The sequence below is a fragment of the Myodes glareolus genome, chromosome 8 (assembly GCF_982192425.1).
Source record: "Myodes glareolus chromosome 8, mMyoGla1.1, whole genome shotgun sequence".
Classification (NCBI taxonomy): domain Eukaryota; kingdom Metazoa; phylum Chordata; class Mammalia; order Rodentia; family Cricetidae; genus Myodes; species Myodes glareolus.
This window is the reverse complement of record NC_142033.1, coordinates 90715711-90741774: the sequence shown is the minus strand read 5'-3', so window position 1 is coordinate 90741774 and position 26064 is coordinate 90715711. Positions and strand designations below refer to the sequence as shown.

At 39.2% G+C, this 26064-nt stretch overlaps 1 protein-coding gene across 7 annotated transcripts in view; it reads right to left on the bottom strand.

Moving 5' to 3' along the window:
• Nucleotides 1-26064, bottom strand: part of Wdpcp (WD repeat containing planar cell polarity effector) — a 284986-nt gene that overhangs the window by 181750 nt on the left and 77172 nt on the right. For 6 of the 7 annotated variants that reach the window (XM_085692260.2, XM_085692256.2, XM_085692258.2 and 3 more), the window contains 5 exons: nt 11872-11955; nt 8325-8372; nt 7421-7471; nt 4509-4579; nt 4188-4247 (listed from right to left, as the gene is read on the bottom strand). In XM_085692260.2, the coding sequence (XP_085548386.2) occupies nt 4188-4247; nt 4509-4579; nt 7421-7471; nt 8325-8372; nt 11872-11932 (291 nt within the window). In that variant the 5' untranslated portion in view covers nt 11933-11955. The remainder of the gene's footprint in view (nt 1-4187; nt 4248-4508; nt 4580-7420; nt 7472-8324; nt 8373-11871; nt 11956-26064) is intronic. The other variant, XM_085692259.2, reaches the window with a different exon arrangement.

Genomic DNA, 26064 nt, shown 5'->3' with positions numbered 1-26064 from the left:
GACATCTTGAATTTTGCATGCAAATGGATGGACATAGAAAACGCTTTACTGAGTGAGGTAAGCCAGACCCAAAAAGAGGAATATGATATGTATTCACTCATAAGTGGATTCTAGCCATAATTAAAGGTCTTTGAGCCTATTATTCTAGATCCTAGAGAAGCTAAATAAGAAGGTGAACCTGAAGAAAATCATGTACTTATCCTCCTGGAGATTGGAAATAGACAAGAGTCCCAGGTAACCTCGGGTGCATGGGGGCGTGGGTGGGAGGGTTGTTGGAAGGAGAAAGGGTTGGAGAGAAGGGAGTAGGGGAGGAATGGGGAAAACTGGGGGGACTGAGATGGGGGGAGGGAGGAAGGATGGATATGGGATCAGGGAAGAATATATCTCAACTAAGGGAGTCATTTTAGGGTTTACAAGAGACTTGATTATAAATGGGATCCCAGGTCCAAGGAGAGATCCCCAGACTGTTCTCTAGACAGAAGAGAGGGTGCCTGAACCGGCCTTGGCCTATAACCATACTGATGAAGATTTTGCTTATCACCATAGATCCTTCATCCGACGATGGATGGCGATACAGACGGAGACCCACATTGGAGCACCGGACTGAGCCCCCCATGGTCCAAATGAGGGGCAGAAGGAGGAAGGACATGAAAAAAAAACTCAGGACTGCGAGGGGTGCGATCACCCACTGATACAAGGGGACTGATCTAATGATAGTTCACCAAGGCCCAGTTGGACTGGGACTGAACGAGCATGTGATCCAACCAGATTTTCTGAATGTGGCCGGATTCTCTGAATGTGGCTGGCCCGGAGCCTTTCTGAAAAGCCACTGACAATGACACTGGGACTTGTTTCCTCTGCATATACTGGATTTTTGGGATCCAGTCTGTTTGGATACTCACCTTCCTGGACCTGGAGGGAGGGGGGAGGAACTTGAACTTCCCACAGGGCTGGAGAGGGAGGAGGAGGGGGAGAGGGGGAGTGGGAGGGTGTTGGGAGGGGCGGAAATGGAAACTTTCATAATTTAATAAACTTTGAAAAAAAAAAGAAGAAGAAGACAGCTGGCTGCAAGCAGGTCCCTGGAGCTCAAGGTCAACTGGTGCCATGTCAGGACTGAATGCACAGGAAAGCACGGGAACTCGAGGAACTCGAGGTCTACGTCTTACTGCCACACTGGATGGTGTACAAGGGGAGACTCGGGGACTAATAGGGCCCTTTCCTTAAACTGAAATTCTAGCTTGACCACCAAATTATTTTTAACTTACTGTGACATTAGAGATCTTTAGGGATGGAAGCCACATACAGTTTTCAAAGATATAGTGAACTCTTGCCTAACATATAATTTCAGGAAGTCTCCCAAAGGCCCTGACAGTGTAAGGAGTGACTTGGACCTGCGGGCATGGAGGAAGTTATCATATGAAAATATGTCATAGCAAGAATGTGCCGTGAGTAGAAGGTCTATTTTAAAAAAGTCTTATCTATCAAAGATATAAAACAGAACAGCACACCTTTAATCCCAGCACTCGGGAGGCAGAGGCAGAAGGATCTCTGTGAGTTCGAGGCCAGCCTGGTCTACCAGAGCTAATTCCAGGAGAGCCAGGGCTGTTACACAGAGAAATCTTGTCAAACAAAACAAAACAAAATTTAAAAAGTAAAGAAAACAGAACATAAAATTAGGTAAAAATCCATTAGAAATTCCCAAAGCAAACTCACTGGTTGTCAAGGACCAGTCTCAATAAAAATACCTCTTGTAGAGGCGTGGGGATTTAGAAATATAGTAAAGAATATGAAGACATGAATAAAAATAATAAAATGGAGAAACATATAGGATAGTATCGGGAGGGCATTCCAATGAGTACTGAAATTTGCCCACGTTTAATTTCCAACTACTTAAAATATCCCTGACCCCAAAAGGTAGGAGTAAAACAAAAGACTGCATTAACATGATACAAGGAAATGAATATATCAACTGAAGGTCTCAGGCTAAGTCTACAGTTAAACGTTCTGTTGCTAGAACAAAACAAGTCACCAAGTCACACCCACACCCTAGACCAAAACATTCCGTAGACAAACCACTCCCTGGGTGGAATCCCAAGTTATCTCCTTAAGGGAACAGGAATTTAGCTGGATCCTTAGACTTTCATTTGAGGTAGGGACTTTTCTACTTCTCTGTTCCTGGAGTATAAGGGCTGGCAATTAGCCACACCTGTTCACCCTCGAGAGAGCAGAACTCTCTGCTCCGGGTCTTGGTGTGACCTTTGTTAGGGTAGAAGCACAATAACCTGGAAGGACTAGAGGTAAGTTCCAACTCTCTGACCTTTGGTCACCGTGGAAACAGGCCTCCACAACTGGCGTACCAGTCAAAGCCAGCAGGGCTGTCTATTGTAAATTACAAAAGCAATTTTGCATATATTCTATCATTTAAAACATGTTTCTTTTCTGAGCTGAATTAATTCAATAATGAACGATATCCTTTCGGTAACATATGAACCACACACAAAAACCTTGTCATTAAATTAAAAGCAAAGAAATCTATCTAAAAATGATCATCTAACTGGGGTGCTCCACTGCATTTTTGTAAGATGCCTGACGTGCTCCAACTCAGCCCAGGTGATAGGAAGGGTGAGGCCATGAGGCACACCTCTTAATGGAGGTGGCAGGCTTGCCCTCCAGTCAAATAATTTTGAGCCTGTTTTGCAGTGAGCAGTTTAAGCTTAACTAAATCTAAAATTTACTGGAGTACATCTGATATTCAAGCTTGAAGGTCTCATTATATATTTCTATGCAAGTAAGTCACGATTTTAAACAACGCCATCTTTTTGAAGGGTGTTCTAAGGAGAATTTTAGAAGGGTTACGGTTCTGAAATTTTTCATTCAGCCTTGTAAACAATCTAGAAAGTAGAAATCCATGCCAGCTGACAAGGTCAGCTAACCTCCATCACTAAAGGGAGGACAGTTTAGACAAAACTAAAAAAGAAAAAACAAATTTTCTTTTCTTTTTTTTTGTTTTTGTTTTTTCGAGACAAGGTTTCTCTGTAGCTTTGGTGCCTGTCCTGGAACTAGCTCTTGTAGACCAGGCTGGTCCCGAACTCACAGAAATCCACCTGCCTCGTCTCCCAAGTACTGGGATTTAAAGGTGTGCACCACCACAGTCCAGCTCAAAACAAATTTTCTAAGAGGGAAACTAGAATTAACTAAAATAGGCTGTTAAAGAGGTAAATTAAGATATATTTTTAATTATTATGAATTTGATTTTAGGAGGTTTATGGATAGAAAAATGGGCCTGACCTATAAACAAGAATGTTCACACATTTTAAAAATTTGTAATGGAAAACTCAAAAAATAAAATTGAAACTGTACATTTGATTCCAATAATAAATTATAATTATTGGTAGTAGTGATACAACGTAAGTACACAGATAACTATAATTATACTTTTAATGAAAAGCAAGTAAATTTTTTTCAGACAAATGTTATTTTTAAGTGTATCAGCAAGGCTAAGACACTTGTTTGTCCCTTATTTTTTAGTCAATATGTGTTAATTATGATGTCCCGATTATGTTCTAAATCTAGGCCTTTTGAGCACAGGGCTGTCCAATAGAACTTGTTGCCGTGGAAATGGTCTATCTCTGCATCCTTGACTGCCAAGAACTTAAACTGGGGAGAGCTATAACTGAGGAATGAAAATTTAACTTTATTTAAAAATAGCCACATATGACTAGTGTCTACCACATATAGCCTAAGAGGGTCAACATGCAAGACTATCTCTCTGGTTAAATTAGGTTTAACTCTTATTTGCTTGTTTTTTTCCATAAGCATGGTATTCATAAACCTTTGTAAGAATACTATACTGAACATGTTTTTGTCCTATTGTGTTATAGTCATTTAAAAACTATGCCAGTGGATATATAATATTACACCAAGGTAAACCCAAGTAGAAAGCACTGTCTGCAAGGAGTCTTATTAGTGTTTGCAATATGTCAACACAACCACACTGGCTAATGAGGCAGCTTGGTGGCCCAGGTCAATCTGCCTAATGTTCACTCTAGAATGACTAAAATTCAAACTATGAAATATCCACTCCTGAGAAGCTTTTCCATTATCTATCAAAACACAAGAATACCAACTATTACAAAGCTTTCAGCTCCATTGGCTAAGCACTGCAAACGCTTGTCAAACCATTTTACCTGACAGAGGTATTTGTTCCTCCATTTGCTCAGCACACACCGACTGCTTTGCATCAGCTCCTGAAGGACAACAGAAAGAGAGAGTGCAGTTGGCTACGGACTTTGTCATCATCAGTTAAAGCGCTTCTGATTTCAAGAAAGGAGAAAAAGGGAAGGTGACCAAGAAGCCACACAAAGACGCAACTGTGTGGGAAGCTCTCTCTGGACAAAAGCAAAGCCATCATCACCAGGAGAGCTGGTCCTTTATGAAAATTACAGCTGTTGAAAGATGACCTAAAGCAGATTTGTTTGTTCCCATTTTTGAAACCTTTTGAAAGATACCTCCAGCTCTTTCAGTGAGTCTCGAAGTTTTTCTGGGCGTCTGTTTTTGAGTGTCCAAGGATAATCTCGTGCTGGCAAATAAAACATGTACAACAGTTAGTTAAACATGATTTAAATAAGGATCCTCTGCTTAGCAGTGTGCCTTAGAGGATTAGAATAAGACACCCCATAATTGAGAGGAAGTGGACTTCATCTCTATCGCTAAATGACAGTCTTTTAAAAGGCTTTGTTACAGAAACAGATTTTTACCACAAACTAATCTCCCTGGTTATAATTTTGTGATGACAACCAACAAGACTCAGAGAACCCTTGACAAGTTTTGGTAAGCCAAGGGATCTAGCAATAGTTAGTAGCAAATGGCCTGCTCTTTATAATTTAAGTAATTTTTTTCATGAAAACAGTCAAGGTTCAACCCAAAAGAAATTCCAACTTCTCCAAGTGGCCAACTCGGTCCTGAAACTTCTCATTAACAAGTTAAATGTGGTAAGAAAAGAAACAGAACATAAAAGTAATATGAGGGAAATTAATTTAAACATGACCAAAGCACTATATACTCCAGCTCAAGAAAAAAGTTTTAACAAATAGGCATTAGGAATGTTCTCTGAAATAATTCTCTTAAATGTAAACACCAACTAAGCCACAAACTCTTTAATCTATAATGGTGTCCTATTTAAGAGATATGTTTGTGCAATGGTGGCACAGAGCTTGTGGGAGTAACCAACAAATATCTGATTTGGCTCAAGGCCTTAATGTCCTCCATTTGACTTAATGGAACCCATTCCTGATATTGTTTCGATGACCAAGAACCTGAGACTAGATATCCCAGGGACCCAGGGACAGCTAAATACGACTGTTTTTTGAAAACATAAAAATAAAAAAATAATATAAAGCACTCCTAATGAAATTTTGCTATACTCATAAGTGTCCTGTTCAGCCATCATGAGAGAAGCTTCTTCCTGCAGCAAATGGGAACAGATGCAGAGACCCATACCCAGACAGTATTCAAGTGAGAGACCTTGGAACACTCAACCCTAAATAGGATGTCTCCATCAAATCACTCCTCAGGGCTCAGGGATACCAGCAGAAGAGGAGGTGGAAAATGTCTAAGAGTCAAGGGAATGGAGGACACCAAGAGAACAAGGCTCCTATATCAACATGAGCAAAGCTCATAAGAACTCGCAGAAACTGATGATGCACACACATAGGGCCTGCATGGGTCTGTGCCAGGTCCTCAGAGTGTATATAAGGCTTCTAGGTTAGTGTTTTTATGGGATTCCTGAGTGTGCGAATGCATAGGTCTCTGATTCTTGTAATTTCTCTTGGGGTCTATTCCTTCTGTTTGTTTGTTTTCTCCAATGCTGTTGTGTTAGCTTTTGCTTTATCTTATATTATTTTGTTAGAAGCATGTTTGTTTCTAGTGAGAGACAGAAAGAGTGGATTCAGATGGGAAGAGAGGTGGAGAGGAACTGGCAGGAACAGAGGGAGGAAAAACTATATTATATGAGAAAAAATCTATTTTTAATAAAAGGAAAAAATAATTCTAAAATCCATGCCACAATTCAGTAACTATACACCTTTAATTTATTTTAAATAACTTCAACTGAAAGGTTATATAGCAGAGGTACAAAGGTAGTTTAAAACTATATCTGTTTTAAAAATTAATAAAATTGGGGCAGGGGTCTAACTCAGTGATAAGGTACTTGCCCAGCATGTGTGAAGCCCTGGGTTCCATCTCCAGCACCCACCACATACACATGGTAAAAGAATAATACTAATAACATGTTAAACTCACTGGGAAATGAACTCATCTTTAGAGTGTCAAAATTAATAATTCTAAAAATGAACTGTGTATATGAATATATATGTCGTGTGTGCATATACAAATAATATATAACATATATAGATATTTAAATTTAAAAGCAGAAATTGCTATGTATCTTATTTCAGCAAGTTAATTTGGCTCAATAGACATAATTTTGATGTGTAGAACATATGTACAAATTTTAAGATATGTGTTGCAGATACTAATGCAGTATTCTAAAAATTAAATGTCAGTCCAATCACTTAAATAAGGAAAAAAAGGAAAGTCTTTCAGCTCTAGCTATATTCCAAATAAAACTTTAAATTACACTAGCTTTAACCCACTAAAACCATGTCAGCCTGTAGTTACACTATACATACAACATATTATATCTTCCAGACTTACAACTAAATAAAATGTGGATAGAACAATCTCACTTTATTAAAATGACGTAACAGGGTTGGCAAGACGGCCCAGAAGGCGCAAGAGGTCACTGCACAGGCTGGAGACCTGAGTTCAGCTCTGAAAACAACATGGTGGAAGGAGAGAACTGATCCCCCTGACTTCCACTCACATGTTGTGTATACAAACACACACACACACACACACACAATGTTAAAAATAAGTAATGAAATATGTTAACAATTTAGGTAAAACATAAAAAATAGATGTTATCAGAATTTAAGCATGACTTACAATCATTTTCTCACACAAAAATGAAGTGATATAATAAATTTTACCATAGAACTTGCATGATTGATATAGCAAGTCATCATGTTGTATGCCTTGAACATTTATATCTTGTTAGCCAATTAAACATTGTAGATAAATTATTTTATTTAAAAATATTAAATAAAAATACACTTAATTTTAAGTTTTTGTTTGCCTAAGCACATATCTTACCAAAATTGTACAAAGTAAAGATTTTAATGATTTAAATTAGAAAAGTCTAGCAAATAGAATTATTCATGAGTTCATAACAATAAACAATGTGAATTAGTAATTATAAGAAATGTGGACAGCATAGCATTTACAGTTTGTGCAGGAAACAGTTAATTTGTAACACAACACTGTTTTGCAATAATTTCAAAAATATCCAAGGTGAACTTACATTCCGCCAGCCTTTGTTTTTCTTCTAAGTTACCATGCTCTGTTGCTGACACTGGCAAAGGAGAGATGAAAAGGAGAAAAGTGGAATTTGTTCTTATTAGAGTATCTTATATTTTTAGTGGGCACATACAAAAGATTGCGGCAGACACTGAGATTAGAACGATGCTAAGCTTTTAAAAGGACAGTTGAGAGAGAATGTCACAATGTGTGTTTGCATGTCATAGGAGCCATCTCCTTAATGCACAGTGAAAAGGCTTATACAGCACAACAGGTGGGCCAATATTCTGAGCTCCCAATCTCATCAGACAGGAAAGGGAACTGCACCGAGCCCAGGGAGAAGCTGCTGCAGTCTGTCAGCAGAGCTCTGAAGTCAGCCGATTAGCTGCCATGCTAAGCACAGGATGCTCACACAGCCCCCACTTCAATGAGGAACAGAACAGGAAGTAACTCTAGCTAGAAAGACCTTTCGGCCCATCATAAAACTTCTGGGATTAACAGGATTAATCAGATAAAGAAAATTGATCATTCACTCAGAAATGTCTATTTCAGATATCAGGTGAGGATCCGGGAGACCAGCATCACGGGGACCAGTGCATTAACAATGCCCTCTGCTGGGACACCAATAAATAAATGTGACTAGACTGTCCTGCTATCAGGCTGATCGGCAACAAAATGAACATTTTCATGTTATTCTACAGCCTTTTTTCAGCATTGCTTTATTTTTTGATAGATCAGATAGATATCAACCTTAGCATTTTTTTTTCTCTTTAAAAAACCTGAAGTGACTGCTCTTTAAAGTTTGGACTTTATCTAAGACATAAATACAGAGTTTTTAATGTTGCTAATTCATTGCTCAGAATATTTCCTTTATAAAAGCAGTTAAATAGAATAGGTGAGTACTTTACCTGGAGCATCTTTCTTGTCATAGTACTGGTAGACGCCGATGTCTCTATCTATAGAAAGGAAGAAATAACATTAAATTATGGTAAAAAAAAGTTCTGGAGAATAAGAAGCCAAATCATACTATATCAGAGGGAATTGTGGGGAGGAGAGCAGAAACAGTCTCCTTATGTTACTAGAAATAAAATAGCTCAAAAGCATCTGGACATGGGTTCATCTATTCTCGGGATATGCAGAGACTGGAAAGTTTATCGATCTAATGAGAAAATCAGAATGGCATAAGGAAACACACAGAACTAGAATGGCATGGGGAAGATTAGTGAAGAACTGAATCGAGGAAGACCAAGTTTTCTCTTTCACACTTCCTCTGATATTTTTCACAGGGCGCTACCAAAAGGAACTGCCACTAAGCAATGCCAAATGAAGTCAGTGGATGGAAGAAAATGCCCTAGCTGTTGGATCCCGAGCTGTGGCTTGCTTTTCTCCAATTTAGCTCAGAAGTCTAGTTCCCATCCTATAGCATTTGGGAGGAAATCTGCAAGAAGAAAGGGGGGATTACCGGGAGCTGTGGATAAATTATTATCTGAAACTTGTTTAGAGTCAAAAGGCTTCCAAACCTATTCAAATTCAGATGCTCTGCTGGGCTAGGTAAGAGAAAAAGTGAGACTTCGCAGATGTTGGGATTGATTTAACCAAGGGATTCTGCTCCTGCAATTTAAACAAGAGAACGGAATAATTTTTCCATGTCTATGAATAATGAAATATCTCCTTTATTGAAGTAACACTTGTTTTCTTCCATGCAAAAATAATTCTCAGTTACTAACATAAGGAGGATACAACTGTCTCTCATGAAGTGGAAGCAGTACAGGCTGCCCCCTAGTGACTGCCTGCCTCCCAAACTTTGTCAAACTGATGGACAAAACCAAGGGAAACACAAGGAAAACTGCTATAATTGAGTCTGCAAATACATAACAATGAGTCATGTGTACTTGATATACTCATGTAAATGAGTTTACTCAATACTCACATGTTCATATTAGTACTCATACTAAAGCTATACTTTATTCATTATGAAATTAGGACATGATTTTAAAGAACGCAATTGGATGTCTGTTGTTTAAAGACTGACTGGGAAACTGGGAGACTGTGACCCCTTCCTTGAGCACTTACAATATTTTCTTAAGCTGAGTAGTGATTTCACGAATGTGCTCACTTTTTGATAGTTCACAGCATATTCTTACAATCTGTACACTTTTCAGTACATATGTTACACTTCAATTCTAAAAGTTTCTTGTTATTTAAAGCTATAAGCTAAGAACTGCAGGCATTATACATGTAAGCAATATCTCCTATTAAAACATTCCAGTTTATAATTATAATATCATTCCATATATCAATATATCTACCGCTCTAGAACAGAGCTAGGAAGATCATAAGGGACCAGGAATTCTGTGCACAGATCTGACCTTCCTGTACCTGGATGGGTGGGACTGCATGTAAGCAAGACAAGGGCATCTACATAAGGAGACCTGTCCAAGAAGTAACACAGTATGTTAGAGCCCCTGCAGGTACACAGTACATACACAGAGCATAGTGGCTTGGTGTGGAGTATTGGAAGAAAAGATAAGAAAGACGTGGGGATCATCTAACTTGTGCCAAGGACCACATGGAGTCAGAAGGATTTCCGCAGGGAAGAGGGGACACAGACGTGCTAGACTGCTATTAAGCAGGGACTGGCTGGGTAACTACAGACACGGAAGCAATAAGAATCATTCCGACGGAGAAGAAACATGGGTATGAAAAGAGAAGAAAACTATTTTCTGAGATAACTTTTTCACTTTCCTTTTTTTTTTTCCTTGTGATATACTCTCAATTTTCAAGATCAGTTTAACATCAGTGTGTTCTAAAGCTTCTGTATCTGGTTTTTTGCTTCATGGATTCAGCTCTTTCCTTAGGTTTGTGATTTATTCTTCCCTTCCTACATAATCTTATTCTCTCCAGAATTCCTTCTTCCTGTTTGCTTTTTAGTACTTGTCTTCGTTCCTGTAGGAAATCCTCACATACCTGATGATTGCTGAGCTCTGACAAGGGAGGCTCTAGAAAGCTACTGAAGCTACCCATACCTGAGGGAGGTTTCACTGTCCAGCCAGGGAGGCTCTAGAAAGCTACTGAAGCTACCCATACCTGAGGGAGGTTTCACTGTCCAGCCAGGGAGGCTCTAGAAAGTTACTGAAGCTCCCCATACCTGAGGGAGGTTTCACTGCCCAGCCAGGGAGGCTCTAGAAAGCTACTGAAGCTCCCCATACCTGAGGGAGGTTTCACTGTCCAGCCAGGGACCAGAGCATTTCACCAAAGACCCCGAGAATATCAGGGTGGATGTTTTCTCAGTTACCCCAGGAGAAGATTCTATTCTCGAGTCCCTTCTTCCTTGGCAAATACACAAAGGTGAGAAGACAGTCTCGGGCGCAGATGGGTTAGGAGGACCTCATCGGTCAGCAAGGCAGCCTCAGTTTCCTTCATTTGCAGCTTAGTGGGTCTTCTTTCTGTGGCTCTGGCGTTCTAGAGTTTAGAGCCTCCTTAAGTAAGTATGTCCACATCATGGAGGTGTCTCATTATTTTATTGAGACACGCATTCCTCCTGTTGTCAACCTGGGGCCACACCCCCATCTTCTGCAATACGTGCTCCTCAAGTTTCTGCCTTTCTGAGGTTTTATACAAATGAGCTGTCACTGGAATTTTTTTCTCTAGGCAAATGATACTCAGATTTTTAGCTCTGTTAATTCCTTCACATCTTCTATTTCCAAAGTGTCCTTTTCCTAATCTCAGGTTTTATGTGTTTATGCACCTTTAATTCAATTAATCTTCTTTTAAAAGCATTTTGGGAGAAAACAAATGTGTAAAATAAATTCCATCTCAATATATTCTAAGAAAAAATAAATGAAAACATGGTATTCACTTATTATTGTATATTCAATATTAAGAAACAGTACTTTGCACGGTAAACCATTTTCTTGATAAAGATATAAAAGTAGTATAAGTAAAAGTGTATTTCAAAATATAAAAATTATTCCAGATAATTAAAGTAGAAAAACATTTTATAAGTTGTTTTCTAATGAAATATATATTTATCCTAAAATAAGCATTGTTCAAACAGCTATATTATTTCCATTCAAGAAATACAAAACACAAAGAACACAAATAATTGTAGATCTCAGCTCCGTGTTTGAAATGATTTTAATATCAAACAGAAATGTCTTTTCATGAGTTAGTCTGCAAAAAATGTATGACTGTAACCGTTGAACAAGCTTAATAAAAACTGAACATGCACACCTCTTTAGAAGGAAGAGCTATTAGACCAGTAGAATTAATTTCATAACTCAAGCCAAAATAAGTTAATAAGAGTATTTAAAAGAATTTTTTTCAACACCCAGTTTTTCATTAAGGATGAAAACCAGAGACTGCACCTCTGTCTGGCAATGCAGGGCTAACTTTGTCGGTGCTCACTGATGAGAGCAAAGGAGACTGAGGAGTCGACACCCAGCGCTCACTCACCCGCGATGTGGAGGGTGCTGCTCAGGGACCACAGGTGCAACTCAGTCAAGCAGAAAGACATCTGATGGCAAAGGAATCGCCGTCCTGTCCACGGTAATTAGGAAAAAAAGAGGTACTGATCAATTATTTCCCATTGCCAATCACAATCTAAACCCCCCCTTTAAAAAAAACTATTACTTGAGATATGGTCCATTAGATTAAACACATTTTCATGTATTTGGTTAACCATCCAGAAATAAGCTCTAGGAAAAGAAATATATACTTCTTTTCCTGAATTTACTATGTCATCACATTGAGAAATGTGGTAAGGAGGCTATATTTGGGTGTTCAATAACATATGTTTGGTTACAGCTCTAAGTATACTTAGAATTATTTAGTATGTGAACATCTTCTAAGTCATAATTTTTAGGAAAAATAGTTATTAAGTACAAACACATTTTTGTGATACATTTTAATATATAAAGCAAATATGTCAGATGTCCCACATATAAACAGGCTACAATGGAATGTGCAGGGTAAATAGCATATAGTTACTATCACATGAGGTGCAGTTACTTAAAAACGAACTGTAAAAATTACATTACTATTCAGATAGTGCGTTAATCTGCATATCATGACAGACAATCCAGACACACTTTTTAAAACAAGGTAGTGAAAATGTGCATCCTGGATTCCCTCCTACGTTAGCAGCAGAGACCAGTAACATACAGCATTGAGACTTTAAAAAAATCAAAGAGGATCTCATCAGTTTGGATGATAGGGAGAAAGCCAGTCAAACTCTGGAAAAAGTTTACATTTCACAAATATTTAAAATAAATTTATATAACTTTTAAATGTTTGCTTAGAAATTAATACAGCACACTAGACATAGCCTATGGTATATATTAGAAACACATCGGATGATTTACACTAAGCACACAATAGAAACTGTAAAAGAAAGAAATGTTCTTTTCCATAAACTTCTGGAAAACAAAATAAGCTTGAACAGTATTTTAAGACAACTTTTAATAGAGGAAAAGACGTTTCAGTTTCTTTAACATTAGGAGTGGCTAAAATATTCCCACATTATTCATATGGGTAATAATACAAATTAATTTCAGGTATAATAAAAATTTCCCTTGCCCTCACTTTACCTTTACAGAACCTGGATCTAATTATAATCATAAAGAAGCATGTATGTTCTGCTGAGGAGACAAGGCATGCCATGGCTGAAGAGGAAGAATGAAAACACGGTGATTTAGAAGATGCACTCCATTCTGCCTGAACAGCAGGGCTCTGAGAACGCACCAGCGAAGCTGTGAAAGGTCCCACGAGTCTTCAAAGCATGGGGTTTCAATTGTTTGATGATGATGGAGGAGGTGGTGGAGGGTAATTTGTTCTAAACATTTCTGTACTTTTACTCATTCTATCCTCCTAGTGACAATGCCAGTGCTACACTGTGGAACTGAGGCCATGCAGTAATCTTCTAGTGAAGGCAAGCTCTGAATCCATACAGGCTAGCTCTAGAGGTTCTGCTGGCTGCCCCAGGGCTCTGCTGTAGTATTGGTATAGACAGAAGTATAGAAGTATATACGGTAACTTGATGAAAAGGGTGGCATGCCCCAAAAGACAGTGGTAGATAGAGGTGGAAAGGTTGGAGAGAGGGGGGGGAGGGAGAGAGAGAGAGAGAGAAAGAGAGAGAGAGAGAAAGAGAGAGAGAGAGAGAAACGAGCACGTGATCCAACCAGATTCTCTGAATGTGGTCGGATTCTCTGAATGTGGCTGGCACGGGGTCTTTCTGAGAAGTCATTGACAATGACACTGGGACTTGTTTCCTCTGCATATACTGGATTTTGGGGATCCAGTCTGTTTGGATGCTCACCTTTCTGGACCTGGAGGGAGGGGGGAGGAACTTGAACTTCCCACAGGGCAGGAAACCTTGACTGCTCTTAGGGATGGAGAGGGAGGAGGAGAGGGAGTGGGGGGAGTGGGAGGGTGTTGGGAGGAGGGGCGGAAATGGAAACTTTTATAAATTAATAAACTTTTATAAATTAAAAAAGAAGAAGAAGAAAAAAGTAGGAAAGTGAGCTAGGAAGATGGCTCAGTAGGAGTGCTTGGGCTGCAAGCATGCAAACTTAAGTATGAACCCACAGTACCCACACGAACCTTTGTTACCAGCACTGGAGAATGGAGACAGGAAGATACCAAGAGCTCACTGGCTAGCTAGGCTAGCCATATGATGAGCCCCAGTCCAAGGCAATAAGGCGAGAAGACGAGAGGAACACTTGGAGTCCTGCTCAGGCTTATGCATAAGAATACACAGGCCCATACACGCACACACTCACATGCATGCACCATACACAATACACACAAGGAGGGAGGGAGAGAGGGAGGGAAGCAGGACCCCTCAATCTCTGTATTTTCCTTGCTGACTAGATGCTCATCTCTCCTGCATATGGATGACTTAATGAGTAAGTACTAAGTAGAACAGGTGGTTTATGAAAAGGTCACACTAAAGAAGACATGTGAAACAGGATACACAAATGGGTTGACATTGTGTTACACTAAATGTCAGAAGTCACCATCTACAGACTACACTACAAAATAAAAAATCCTATTCCTCAACTTAGAGTTTATTCAGATGCCAGTAACAATAATTTGTGGCAATGTGGGCAGAGACAAGGCTGCTTAAGCTGCTTATAGTTACATAAAGACTATAAGTTATTGCAGATAAAAGCTTACAGATTAAGGAGTACACTTTTACTTACATACTAAAAGAAGACAACACTTGAAATTCTGATTTTAGTCAAGTCAATAAACTTGCCAAAACTTTCTCCTGATAACAAAAAAGAAGGTAGAATACATTCTTAATAGCAGTACACACTGGATATGTGTGTGTGTGTGTGTGTGTGAGAGAGAGAGAGAGAGAGAGAGAGAGAGAGAGAGAGAGAGAGAGAGAGAGAGACCTATATATTTTTTTTAATTTGGAAGTCTAAAACACTGAGATGCTGTGATATTGGGAGAAAAGGCTAAATGAGCTTGGTGGAAAGCTTACGATGTCCAGGGAAACGAGCTCGTTCTTTGCATCTCCCACAGGGAAGCTTGAGGGTCAGGACAGTCTCTGACCACTGACTTGTCTTCCTGTTCAGCACCCAGGATTGAGGGTCGAAGGACTGGGGAGATGTGCTGCTGCAGGAAGTGGGGTGCCGCCTAGCGTAGGCAGCACAGCAGCCACTGCGTTGATGGACTCAGAGAAAGTTTGACACCCAAGACCGACTGGGACCTGTGCCTGGCAGGAGGTATGGAGGGTCAAGGAGGGCTCACAGCATTTGGAAAAGGATGTAGTGAGGAGCTGACGCACATACAAGTGATGCAGATAAAGAGAGAATGGCCAGTGGGGTCGTGACTGTGCTTGCTCAATCCCGTGAATTCCCCAACATGAGTGCATTAACAGAGGGGGGTGGAGGAACAGCCAAATGCTAGTCACCTTTCTTTTTCTTGAACTTCAACTATTTGCCAGGAAAACCATAAGAATTTGAAGAGTAAATAACTGGGATAAATAAAATGACTTCATTAAAATCTACAATGCTATTTAGACAGGAAGGGAAGAGAGAGACCAAATCAGTACCTCTTTTTAACCTCCAAGATGCCTTACCTAATCTTTAAAACTGCACAGGTTTTTAAAACACCTTGAAACTATCTCGCATCTTACTCAAGAATGTCACCAGTGAGAAGGAATGCTGGTGATTTCCTGGTATGAAAACCTGCCTGGAGGAAGCAATCAAGACGGAGCATGTGCCATCCAAATACTGTATCCGCACAGAAAGAACTGTTTTGAAGTAGGAAAGAAAAGCATTTCAGAACCACTCTGGACTTTGCACTTGGGGAAGGAGGTGCGGGCAGGGACGGAAAGAGCAGTCAAGCGAGTGTTCCCGAGCTGAGAAACATTAGCCCACTAGTGTCCCTGCGCCTTCCTCTGGGCTACCCCAAACTAGACCAGAAGCAGCTGTGCGGAGCAAAAACACAGGATCTTGAAAATAACGACTCAGCAAATGAAAGAATAAATAAAACGACAGCTGCAATTTAAATTTTCGGTCATTTTTAAGTATATTTAACTTTAATGTTGTTTAATTATCTAAGGTAGTTTATGTCAGTTTCGGGTGTCTCAGAAGACCATTTTTGTAATCCACACATCTAGTCTTCATGACTAGACATACTATTATTTCAATTAAACCTGACATAAAATTAAGATGGCATTCTGTATAGGGAAGGATCAGAGTGCAGATTCTGAGGAAAGGAAGAAAAAAACCTTTTTCCTCCTATTTAATCCTCAAAGGGCTCTGTGTTTAAAGACAGCTTCCCATCACTTTCTTCCATTTCAGCTACATTAGAATTATTCCTTTCTGTAGTAACACGTAAAACTAGAAACCATTCCAGTAGCATACTGCTGGTAATGTTTTTTTTAGAAAACAAATATATGTTTGAGAAATAAAGATTAATTAGCACTTAATAAATTGCAAAATGCTTGTCTTCTGCCAAAGTAGTTAGGTCTGTAGCTGCCTGCTTTCTGCAGCCAGCTATTCCGGCTGCTATGGAGAGGAAAGGGAGCTTGAGGGCAAATAAAACTCTAACGTAAAACGTGATAGCAGAAAACTAATGCAGCAAGAAAGACAGTGCTAGGACAGCACGGCGCCAGCAAGACATCTAAAATGGATGTATAGAGCACAGCACTGCACAGAGCCTGAGGGCTCCTGCTTGGGCATAGGTGTGAAACATAGACTTGCTACTTATTATCATACAGTTCCCTGAGGAGTCTAATTGAAAATGGTTAAAAAGAAAGATAACTAAACAGTATAAATTTACATAAACCACTGTTTTACTGCATGTTAAAATTGTAATTACTTTTCAATTGTATAAAATTCAATGTATAATATTCAATGTATTACCCTCCAATTACATCCTATTATCATTAACATACAATATCATAAACACCTGTTAGGGATATTTATGAGCACATTTGATCAAAGACAAATTGTCACAAATAAGATTTTTTTCCCAAAAACTTTAAACAATGAACCAAACAAGCAAAGTTCATACAAAAGGACAGGGGAATCTCAAATTAATGAGGCCACAAACTTGGGCTAAATTTACTGCACTGGACTGCTAGGGACAATGCCTCATTTTGTGATCCCAAAGACTTATTGCATCTAAATATAACTGACTATAACAAGAACAATATATAAATCTTATGTATATGTTATAATAATATAATATATAATAAGTATATATACTTATGTATATATTATTCTACAATAAGCCTCAGATACAAAGATTTATAGCAGGGTCTCAAGTATCAAATAGTATATAATCTAGCATAGCAGATAAAACCAATGGTGGAATATAAAATCTGCCATGCATGCCACTTTAGCAAAATAAACAAAGGCCTCCAGATGCCCAGTAGATGGTATAGTTTGGTAAAGAAATTATTATTGTTATTATATTGTATTATTATTATTATTATTTATTTTGGAGATAGGTCTGACAATGCAGCTATGCAGCCCTGGGCTTGGAACTCTCTATGTAGAACAGACTGGACTTGAACTCACAGAAATCTACTTCCTTCTGCTTCCTGAGTGCTGGGATCAAAGGTATACACTGTCATATTAAACTAAAAAAAATGATCATATAATGTATTTGAGGATTGGTAAATTTTACATGGGGTAGACAATGACTAAAAAATAATGAAGGAAAAAAACATAAAGAATTAGAAAAAGGTGGGGGCTAGAGAGATGACTCAGTAGTTAAGAGCACTGACTGCTCTTCCAGAGGACCTAGGCTCAGTTCCCAGCAACCACATGGCAGCTCACAACTATCTATAACTCCAAGATTTGACACCCACACACATGCAGGCAAAACACCAATGCATATAAAATAAAATAAAAAGAATTAGAAAAACACAAGCTTATTTAATTTTATTCTTACATTATTGATTTTGTGAGAGGTATAAGAGAGGTTGATGGGGGAGGGAAGGAAGAAGGGAGGGAAGGAAGGAGGGAGGGAGAGAGAGAGAAGGGACTCAAGTGATCTTGCAAGACCGACACCAGCATATGGGCACTGATGGTTGTCTCCTCATCCCAAGCCCAGCAAGAGGGCCCCAAATCATTCACTTATTATAGTGACTGCTGCTACCACTCAAACCACACACTTGAATTTTCCTCATCACTGACCTCACTCGTTGGTGTCTATCACCCTTTGGCCTTCCCAGCAGCAGTAGCTTTGGTTGTTTCACCACAGCGAAGGACTAGTGCGTACCATTCTTAGCCTCTACCAGACTAGTTACACTGGCTTATTCTCACAAGCAGGAGCTGGACCAAAACATCACAGCAAAGGTAGTTTAAAAGGAGTGAAATTTGTCAATGTTAAAAAAAAAAGTAGGATTCTAGACACAATGGGAGATTGAGGCAAAAGAGAGTCATCTGGGTACATATGTTTGACCAGCTAGGAAAAACTAAAAAATTATAAAAACTACTTGAAATTTTCAAAATGGAAACTGAAAAGTCACTGAATGAAATCCCAAAAGAAAAACAGAATTGAAATAGATATTTGAACAATTATCTTACAAGATGATCATGGAAAAATTAATTTAATTACTGTTGGGTCAGGAACACTAAGGAAGAGGAAATGGTGTGAGGCATGTAGGGGGTTATATGGGGATCAAACTTGTTAGTTTGGGGTTGAGTGCCAAGATGACTCAATGTGATTTAAGGAGAAATCATGCTTTATCAAGGACACAGAAATTAAGCATGCTACAAAAAGGTGTGGCTCCACTGTTCTGACTTCTGGGCTCTGGGCCAAAAATCCCTTTATTCTAATCCTGCTGTGACAAATTTACCCAAATCATTTAACCTCTCTGCCTCAATTTCCCCACATGAGAAAACAGGGATAATGATACTGACCTACATTTGCAAGGATGTTGTAAGCATTAATTAATGTTGTATAATGCTTTGAAGATGAAAAGGGCTGAACATTATAAGTGAGTATTGCATAACTAACTGCCTATAATGTGAGAATTTTATCCTTTAATTTTATTCAAACAGCAGTTATCAAATAAATGAACTAGGTATCTTGATGATATTTGCCTTCTAATGTTTCAAATTATTATTTGAAGTATATCTAGATACTTCCTGAATTAAAAGTGTTGCTTTCCAGTATGCACTGAATACAAAACGTGTTAAAAATAGATGGTCCCCAGCAAATAGCACATAAAGAAAATTATGAAGCTTTGAGGTCTAGCTGGTGGACAAGTCACATTAGAAGGACTCTGAAGCTGTCCCTGTCCCCAACTCTTACTAAGAGGTTTTTACTTCCTAAACCTGTACTCCATGCTCCCAGCACCATGGCTGGAGCTGCCCTGGCTACCATGTCTTTCCTGGCACAATGGACTGATATCTCCTGAGCTGTAAGCCAAAAATAAATCCTTCCTCCTTCAACCCAGTTCTATCTGGTGTTCTGTCAAAGTTACATAAAACTAGTATGGCATATAAAGTTCCAGATCATTTTGGAAAACTACAACATCTTTAAACTTAAATGTTAAGGGCATATTTGTTACATAATGAGAACCTACTCCAAGTATCCCACAAGGGTCAAAAGGTAATAGATATTTGGGGCTGAAGAGATAGCTCAGTTGGTGAAATGTTTGTCCTATAAACATAAAGACCTAAATTCAATTTCCATCACCCAATAAAAATTCCGGCATGCTGACATCATTATAATCCCAGAACTGGGGAGGGTAAGACACGCAGATCTCTGAGGCTTGTTAGCCAATCCGCCTACTATAATCTCAGCACCCCAAGTCCTGATGAGAGCCTGTTTCATAAAACAGGATGGATGACTCTTAAGGCATGGCTCCCAAGGCTGGCTTCTGGTCTCCACATGTGTGTACACAGATGTAAAAGCACCAACACTTTCAGTTATGCAAGTTTAGATTTAGCATGCAACATTAAGCAGTTGAATGGAAGAATCAATATAAAAAAGTAGAAAGCACTGTGTCAGAAGCGTGCCTTGCTTAATTAGCTTCAGCTGTCAACATGATACAACCAGAGTTATCTGAGTGACTCTCATTTGGGAATTACATCAGTCTGATGGGCCTGTGAGAAGCTGGAGCGATGGCTCGGTGATCGAGTGGCTGCTCTTCCACAGGGCCCAGGTTCAATTCCAACACCCACTTGGCAGCTCACAACTATCTACAACTCCAGTCTCAGGGAATCCAATATCCTTTCTGGCCTCTTCAGGCACCAGGGATGCATGTGATACATAGACAAACATGCAGGAAAAACACTATATGCATATAAATAAATTAAAAAAAAATATTGGCCTGTGAAGATGCCTTTGGAGACGGAGTTGATGTAGGACCCAGGCCACTGTGTGCAGCACCATCATTCCTAGTACTATGTCCTGAGCTACATAGGAAATCCAGCTAAGCTAGAGAGCAAGCCAGGAGACAGTATCCCCCGCAGTCTTTGCTTCAGGTTCCTGCCTGGAGTTCTGCCTTGGCTTCATCCAGTGATGAACTGGAAGTATAAGAAGAAATAAACCCTTTTCTCCCCCCAAGTTTCTTTGGGTCATGCTTACCACAGCAGCTGAAGGCAGTAAAACAACTTCCCATCATGTTCTTATTCCTATTTCAAATATTTTTTACAGACTTCAAGTGTAGAAAAGGTGAAGAGAACCTTTTTATCCCATTAGACCCTCTATCTGGTCTTTTGTTTCTTCTGGCTTTCTAAGTTATAATGGTAACACACACTCATTGTGTTTGAAAAGCAAACAAAGTAGAAGCATTTGGTATAAAAAAGAAGTCTTCCCCACTCTACAGGGAGCCAGTGCATAGTAAGACATATGTCCTTTCTAAATTCCTGGTGTACGCACATGTCCACACTCATGCCCGACATGCTTTGTGTCTTTGCAAAGACAGGATTTTATTATGCATACACTTTGCCGCTTTTCACTGAGCAGCCCAGAAAGGATACTCATGTTCCATTGAATGTGATCATAATTTACTTAACTATTCCCTTACTAAATAGTATTGTGTTTCCAATATTTGCCTTGCAAATGATCATACCATGAAAAAGACATACTAACACTTTACACACTGGTAGCATCCACAATGCCTGTACCATGTAAACTGCCACTCAACACAGGAGTTCCTCTTTTCCCACCCCTTAACACCTTGAAGCATTGTCAATATTTCACAGTCGCCAATCTGATATGTAGAAAATATAATCCTTTAATTTCAGGTTTCATTTTCATATTTATTAATAAGATCAAGCATCTTTTCATGTATTTCAAATAATTCTTTTTCCTCAGAAAAAAATCACCTGTTCCTATCTTATGCCCTCCTTTCTTTATGCCATCCTATATAAATGGCATTGGAGATACTTGCCACTTAAATCTTATCAACCTTACACATGAGAAAAATGAGAGAATATAGTTTCTCCTTTCAACTGGGAAGTGGTCGTGACCCAGGTCTCTGAACTCCCACTCAGCTAATGGTCTGCAAAGTGACAAGAAGACCAGGCCCATATCCAAGGAACACCAGACCCAGAGCCAGGGAAGACCAGGCCCATATCCAAGGAACACCAGACCCAGAGCCAGGGAAGACCAGGCCCATATCCAAGGAACACCAGACCCAGAGCCAGGGAAGACCAGGCCCATATCCAAGGAACACCAGACCCAGAGCCAGGGAAGACCAGGCCCATATCCAAGGAACACCAGACCCAGAGCCAGGGAAGACCAGGCCCCTAACCAGGGAAGACTAGGCCCACAGTCAGGGATGACCAGGCCCATAACTGGGGATGACCAGGCCCACAGTCAGGGAAGACCAGGCCCTTAACTGGGAATGACCAGGCCCATAACCGGGGATGACCAGACCCAGAGTCAGGGATGACCAGGCCCATAACCGGGAATGACCAGACCCAGAGTCAGGGATGACCAGGCCCATAACCAGGGATGACCAGACCCAGAGTCGGGGATGACCAGTCCCATATTCAGGGATGACCAGGCCCATAACCAGGGATGACCAGACCCAGAGTCAGGGATGCCCAGGCCCATAGTCAGGGATGACCAGGCCCATAACCGGGGATGCCCAGGCCCAGAGCCAGGGATGTTTTTTTGCAGCTGCAATATCAGGTCAGTTGCTGATTCTGGGTAAAGAAAAAGAATCTGTTTCTAAGTGCTCAAGAACCTGAGAACCTGTGCATCATTCTTGCTAAAAGAGGGTAAAGGGAATTCTATTCCTTGACAGAAAGAATCCATTCATCTCTATGAAATAAACTATAAGAAAAAAAAAACTTTCTAAGTCTCCTGTCATACTTAAATTTGGAAAATATTTCTCTAGGGCATTCTTCAAACTGTTTAATTCACTTAGTTAAATAGATCCTGTCAATTTAACATTTTCCACATGGTAAGCAGTTTTGACATTTAGACAATTTATCAATGGCTTCTTCGCTGAAGCCTGCCTCCCCTTCTTTCTACTCATTACATGCAACAAATTAAATTTCACTAATATTTAAAGATCAGTGCTGACCTTTGCATAGCCATTTTCCAGGTTCCTATTAATACAAACATCTTGTTTGCTGGTGCTCATTTTGAATATTTTGCTACACACAGTTTTCCATTATTCTAGCTGAAGTGTTTTTTTTTTTCCCATGACCTTGCAAAATCATTGGTAGAGCTTACATCAGGCTTCTTAGGAAGACAAAAAGTACACCCGCATTAGCAAATAACAGCAACAGAAGAACAAGCATCTTCCGCCAGCCCAACTCAGGTCCCATCTTTCTTAACTTCAACAATATGGACTTGCTAATGATTTTCAATGATGTACCTTAACCACAACAATAAAAAGACAAAATAGAAATGTTAGCTATATGATAATAAGAATTAATTATAAATTATAACTATAAATATAATTTTATGTTACACTGGAATACAAAGAAAAATGTGGCCTTGAAGAAAAAATAAATTTCAGGAATAGTTCTTAAGGTTTGGTTAAAGACAAGAGAACACTAAAAGGCTCTTATCTAAACCAACGCTTAAGTACTGAAGTAATTTGTCAATTTGGAATTACTGTTTTAAAAAGTATATAAATCAAAGTGAGAAAAAGGTGAAAGAAATACAGAAACCCTTTCTCTACAAATAGGAGAGACACTGGAAGGTACTGATGTGCCCTGCAGCTATACCAACTCAACCTTGTCGGTTTCACTTGTCAACACTTCGATGACAGATTGCCACCCCCTCCTCTAAAATACAAACCCTAGTAGCTGTTGAAAGAAGCACTCCTTATAAAAAGTGGAGTGGCTCCTGCAACTTGATAGTTGTATACTTTGAAATCTTTCTTTTCACACACACACAAAAAAATCTTTAAACCTTTTTTCCTGTGGCTTCTGTCAAACTTGGAAGATAAAGAAGCCTGCTAACATGGTGCAGCAGAGGGTGAATAACATCTGCAGGTATTGCTGAAGGCTTTATGCCATTGTTTCCCAGGAACCCTCTGAAATTACATGCTCAGTGTGTGTGTGTGTGTGTGTGTGTGTGTGTGTGTGAGAGAGAGAGAGAGAGAGAGAGAGAGAGAGAGAGAGAGAGAGAAAGAGAGAGCATCTTTTCTGGAATAAGACTTTTTCCACAGAATCCTCTTCTATATGCAATTATACCCTAAACCCCTTAATGTACAAATACAGAAATGGAAGGAGGGAAGCAAAGAACCATCAGCCTGTGAGACGCAGTGAGACCGGAAATGTTCTCCACAGCCCTGTGTGATGCTCTTTCTACTCCACCTCTCTCTAACTGAAGACTGTGCACTAACTTTAAACAGCACTAATAAGAAGAGAACACAAAGTTGGGAAGGAACATGAAAGTGACCAGAGAGAATTCAGAGGTGGTATGTGGAGGGGTGGTTATGATCAAAACGCACTATGCACCTGTATGAAATTCTCAACGAATGAAATTTAAAATATATAGAAATGAACCAAAAAAAGAATTCTTTTCTACCAACTTTTACTCCACTTAGAAGCTCTTGAAGAAAGTAACTTAGATGTCTATTTAAAGACCATTCTAGTTAACTCGCTTATAAACAATGTAATTGAATTATATGATTAGAAGTCATGTTTCTTAGGCATTAAGAATCTTCCCTATTATTTACATAGCAAACATGACAGATGATATAAAATGAGCTCCAAACTGGCAAGCGACAGTTGCTGAGAGAGCAAGGGTCAGTTCTCTCTAAGAGTGTGACACTCTGCAGGGCGAGCCCCGTACTTGAGAATATTTGCACAGCACAAGCTGTACTTGGTGAGCTGAGAGAGAGGGTGGGGATGAAACTGGGAGAAGTTGAGGGGAGGTGAAGATGACCAAAATATACGGTTCAAATTTCTCAAAGAACTAATAAAATATTTATAAAAAGCTCCAATGTGAATGATTATTATTCTGTAGCTATGGTAAATTGAGTTATTAAATCAAAGATGCTTTTCTACCCTAACTACCCTTATTTGGTAGCAGCCCTCACTAAGCTGCTGGCTCATCAGTCTCTATGACAAATTTTTAATAAATGCAAACAAACCCTAAATTCTTTTAAGAATTCACAATGAATCTTTCAATACTATGATTGGATCTTTCTTTTGTTTCTTCTCTGATTGGCTGTTTTTTGTTTTTACTAATGGTTTGTCACAGGACTCTTTCTTAAATAAAACTTTTAGTATTTTGTTTCATGAGTTGAATAGGGGACCAAATTAGATAACTTAGAAAAGAACAGTCTTTTCTTACTGAAATGAATGCCTATGAATAACCACAATGTTCCCTAAGAAGAGATCAATTTCACCTTAACAGATTTAACACAGGCATACATCATCAGGGCTTACAAATGCTAAGAATTTCCTAATGAAGTAGGAAATTATTATGATCATGTTTTGGCCTAAAGCCCCAACAATGATCAATAAAAAATGCATCCTATGCTTTAAAACCTATAGTCTACACCATTACCAAGGAGTAAATGGCAAAACATCTTTTGAAGTCTGTGGCAAATGAAAACCACTCAATACATGTCAGTTTCCCTCTGTGAGTACTCAACAGGTATAAAATTATGAGTCTCATTTCAGTAGGAAGTAACAAAACTTAGCTAATTATCAGTTCCATGGATATAATTTCAACTTTTAGTTATTTTTGTTTGGTTCAAAATATAGTTGCAAAATCTACTACATGCCAACAACTAAGCAAGGCCCATTGGTAGGCACTCGGGATTTGAGGAAAAACCTCAACAGCTTGTCCCTAGAGAAGACATAACTTAGAACAACGTGCAGCTCCATCACTGTGTAGCCAGCAGAGCACAGTCATGCCCAAGAGGGAGAGAGGAAGAAAGTCACTCCCCGACTTTAACAGGATCTCAGTCACGATCAAAACAGAAATCATATGCCCATTTTCAGAACCTATTTCTTCAAAGAAAACAAACTACACAATGTATATAGATCCATTATATTTCCTAAGTTCTTATGACTACTGTTTCCATTTGACAGTTTTCAAAAAATGTACATATCTTACAGTAATGTGTATCTTTATTATAGTGTAGATTTCCATCAGAATGTATTAACAACAGTACCATACTGCCGATGGTAAATCAAAATTAAGGAAATGTCATATGTCGATGTTTGATTCCCTTTGGTAGGAAAACTAGCTACAAGTGACTTGGCACCGTATCCTGATAAAGATGGGGAGAGGCCACGGACATCTAGATACTCTGATACCCTTCCAACTCATGTGAAAATGGCAAGGGTGAAGGCTTCATGGGACAAAGATATTAAGGCAAAATAAGAACACAATAAATTCCATAAAATTTTAGAGGATAAATAGTAGATGGCAAGAGATAACTGACAGCAGATTTGAAAAACCAGAAACCAAATACCTATGGAGGAGCGAGAGCTCAGAGTAGGTGCCCTGGAACCCGGGAAGCACAAAGGACTTCTGACGGGATGACTGACTACACAGGAGCTGAGAGCTAGAGAGCTGTCTAAGTCAGGCTTTGGGGTTCTCTCCTTACCACTGTCGAGCAATGATCTCACCCAATCCACATGAAAACTGGAAATGGAACTTTTTGATAGGTTATATCAGAGCAACCTCTCTTCTTCCCCATGCAGACATGTGTGCGTACACAGATTTTTCATTTCTAGCTTC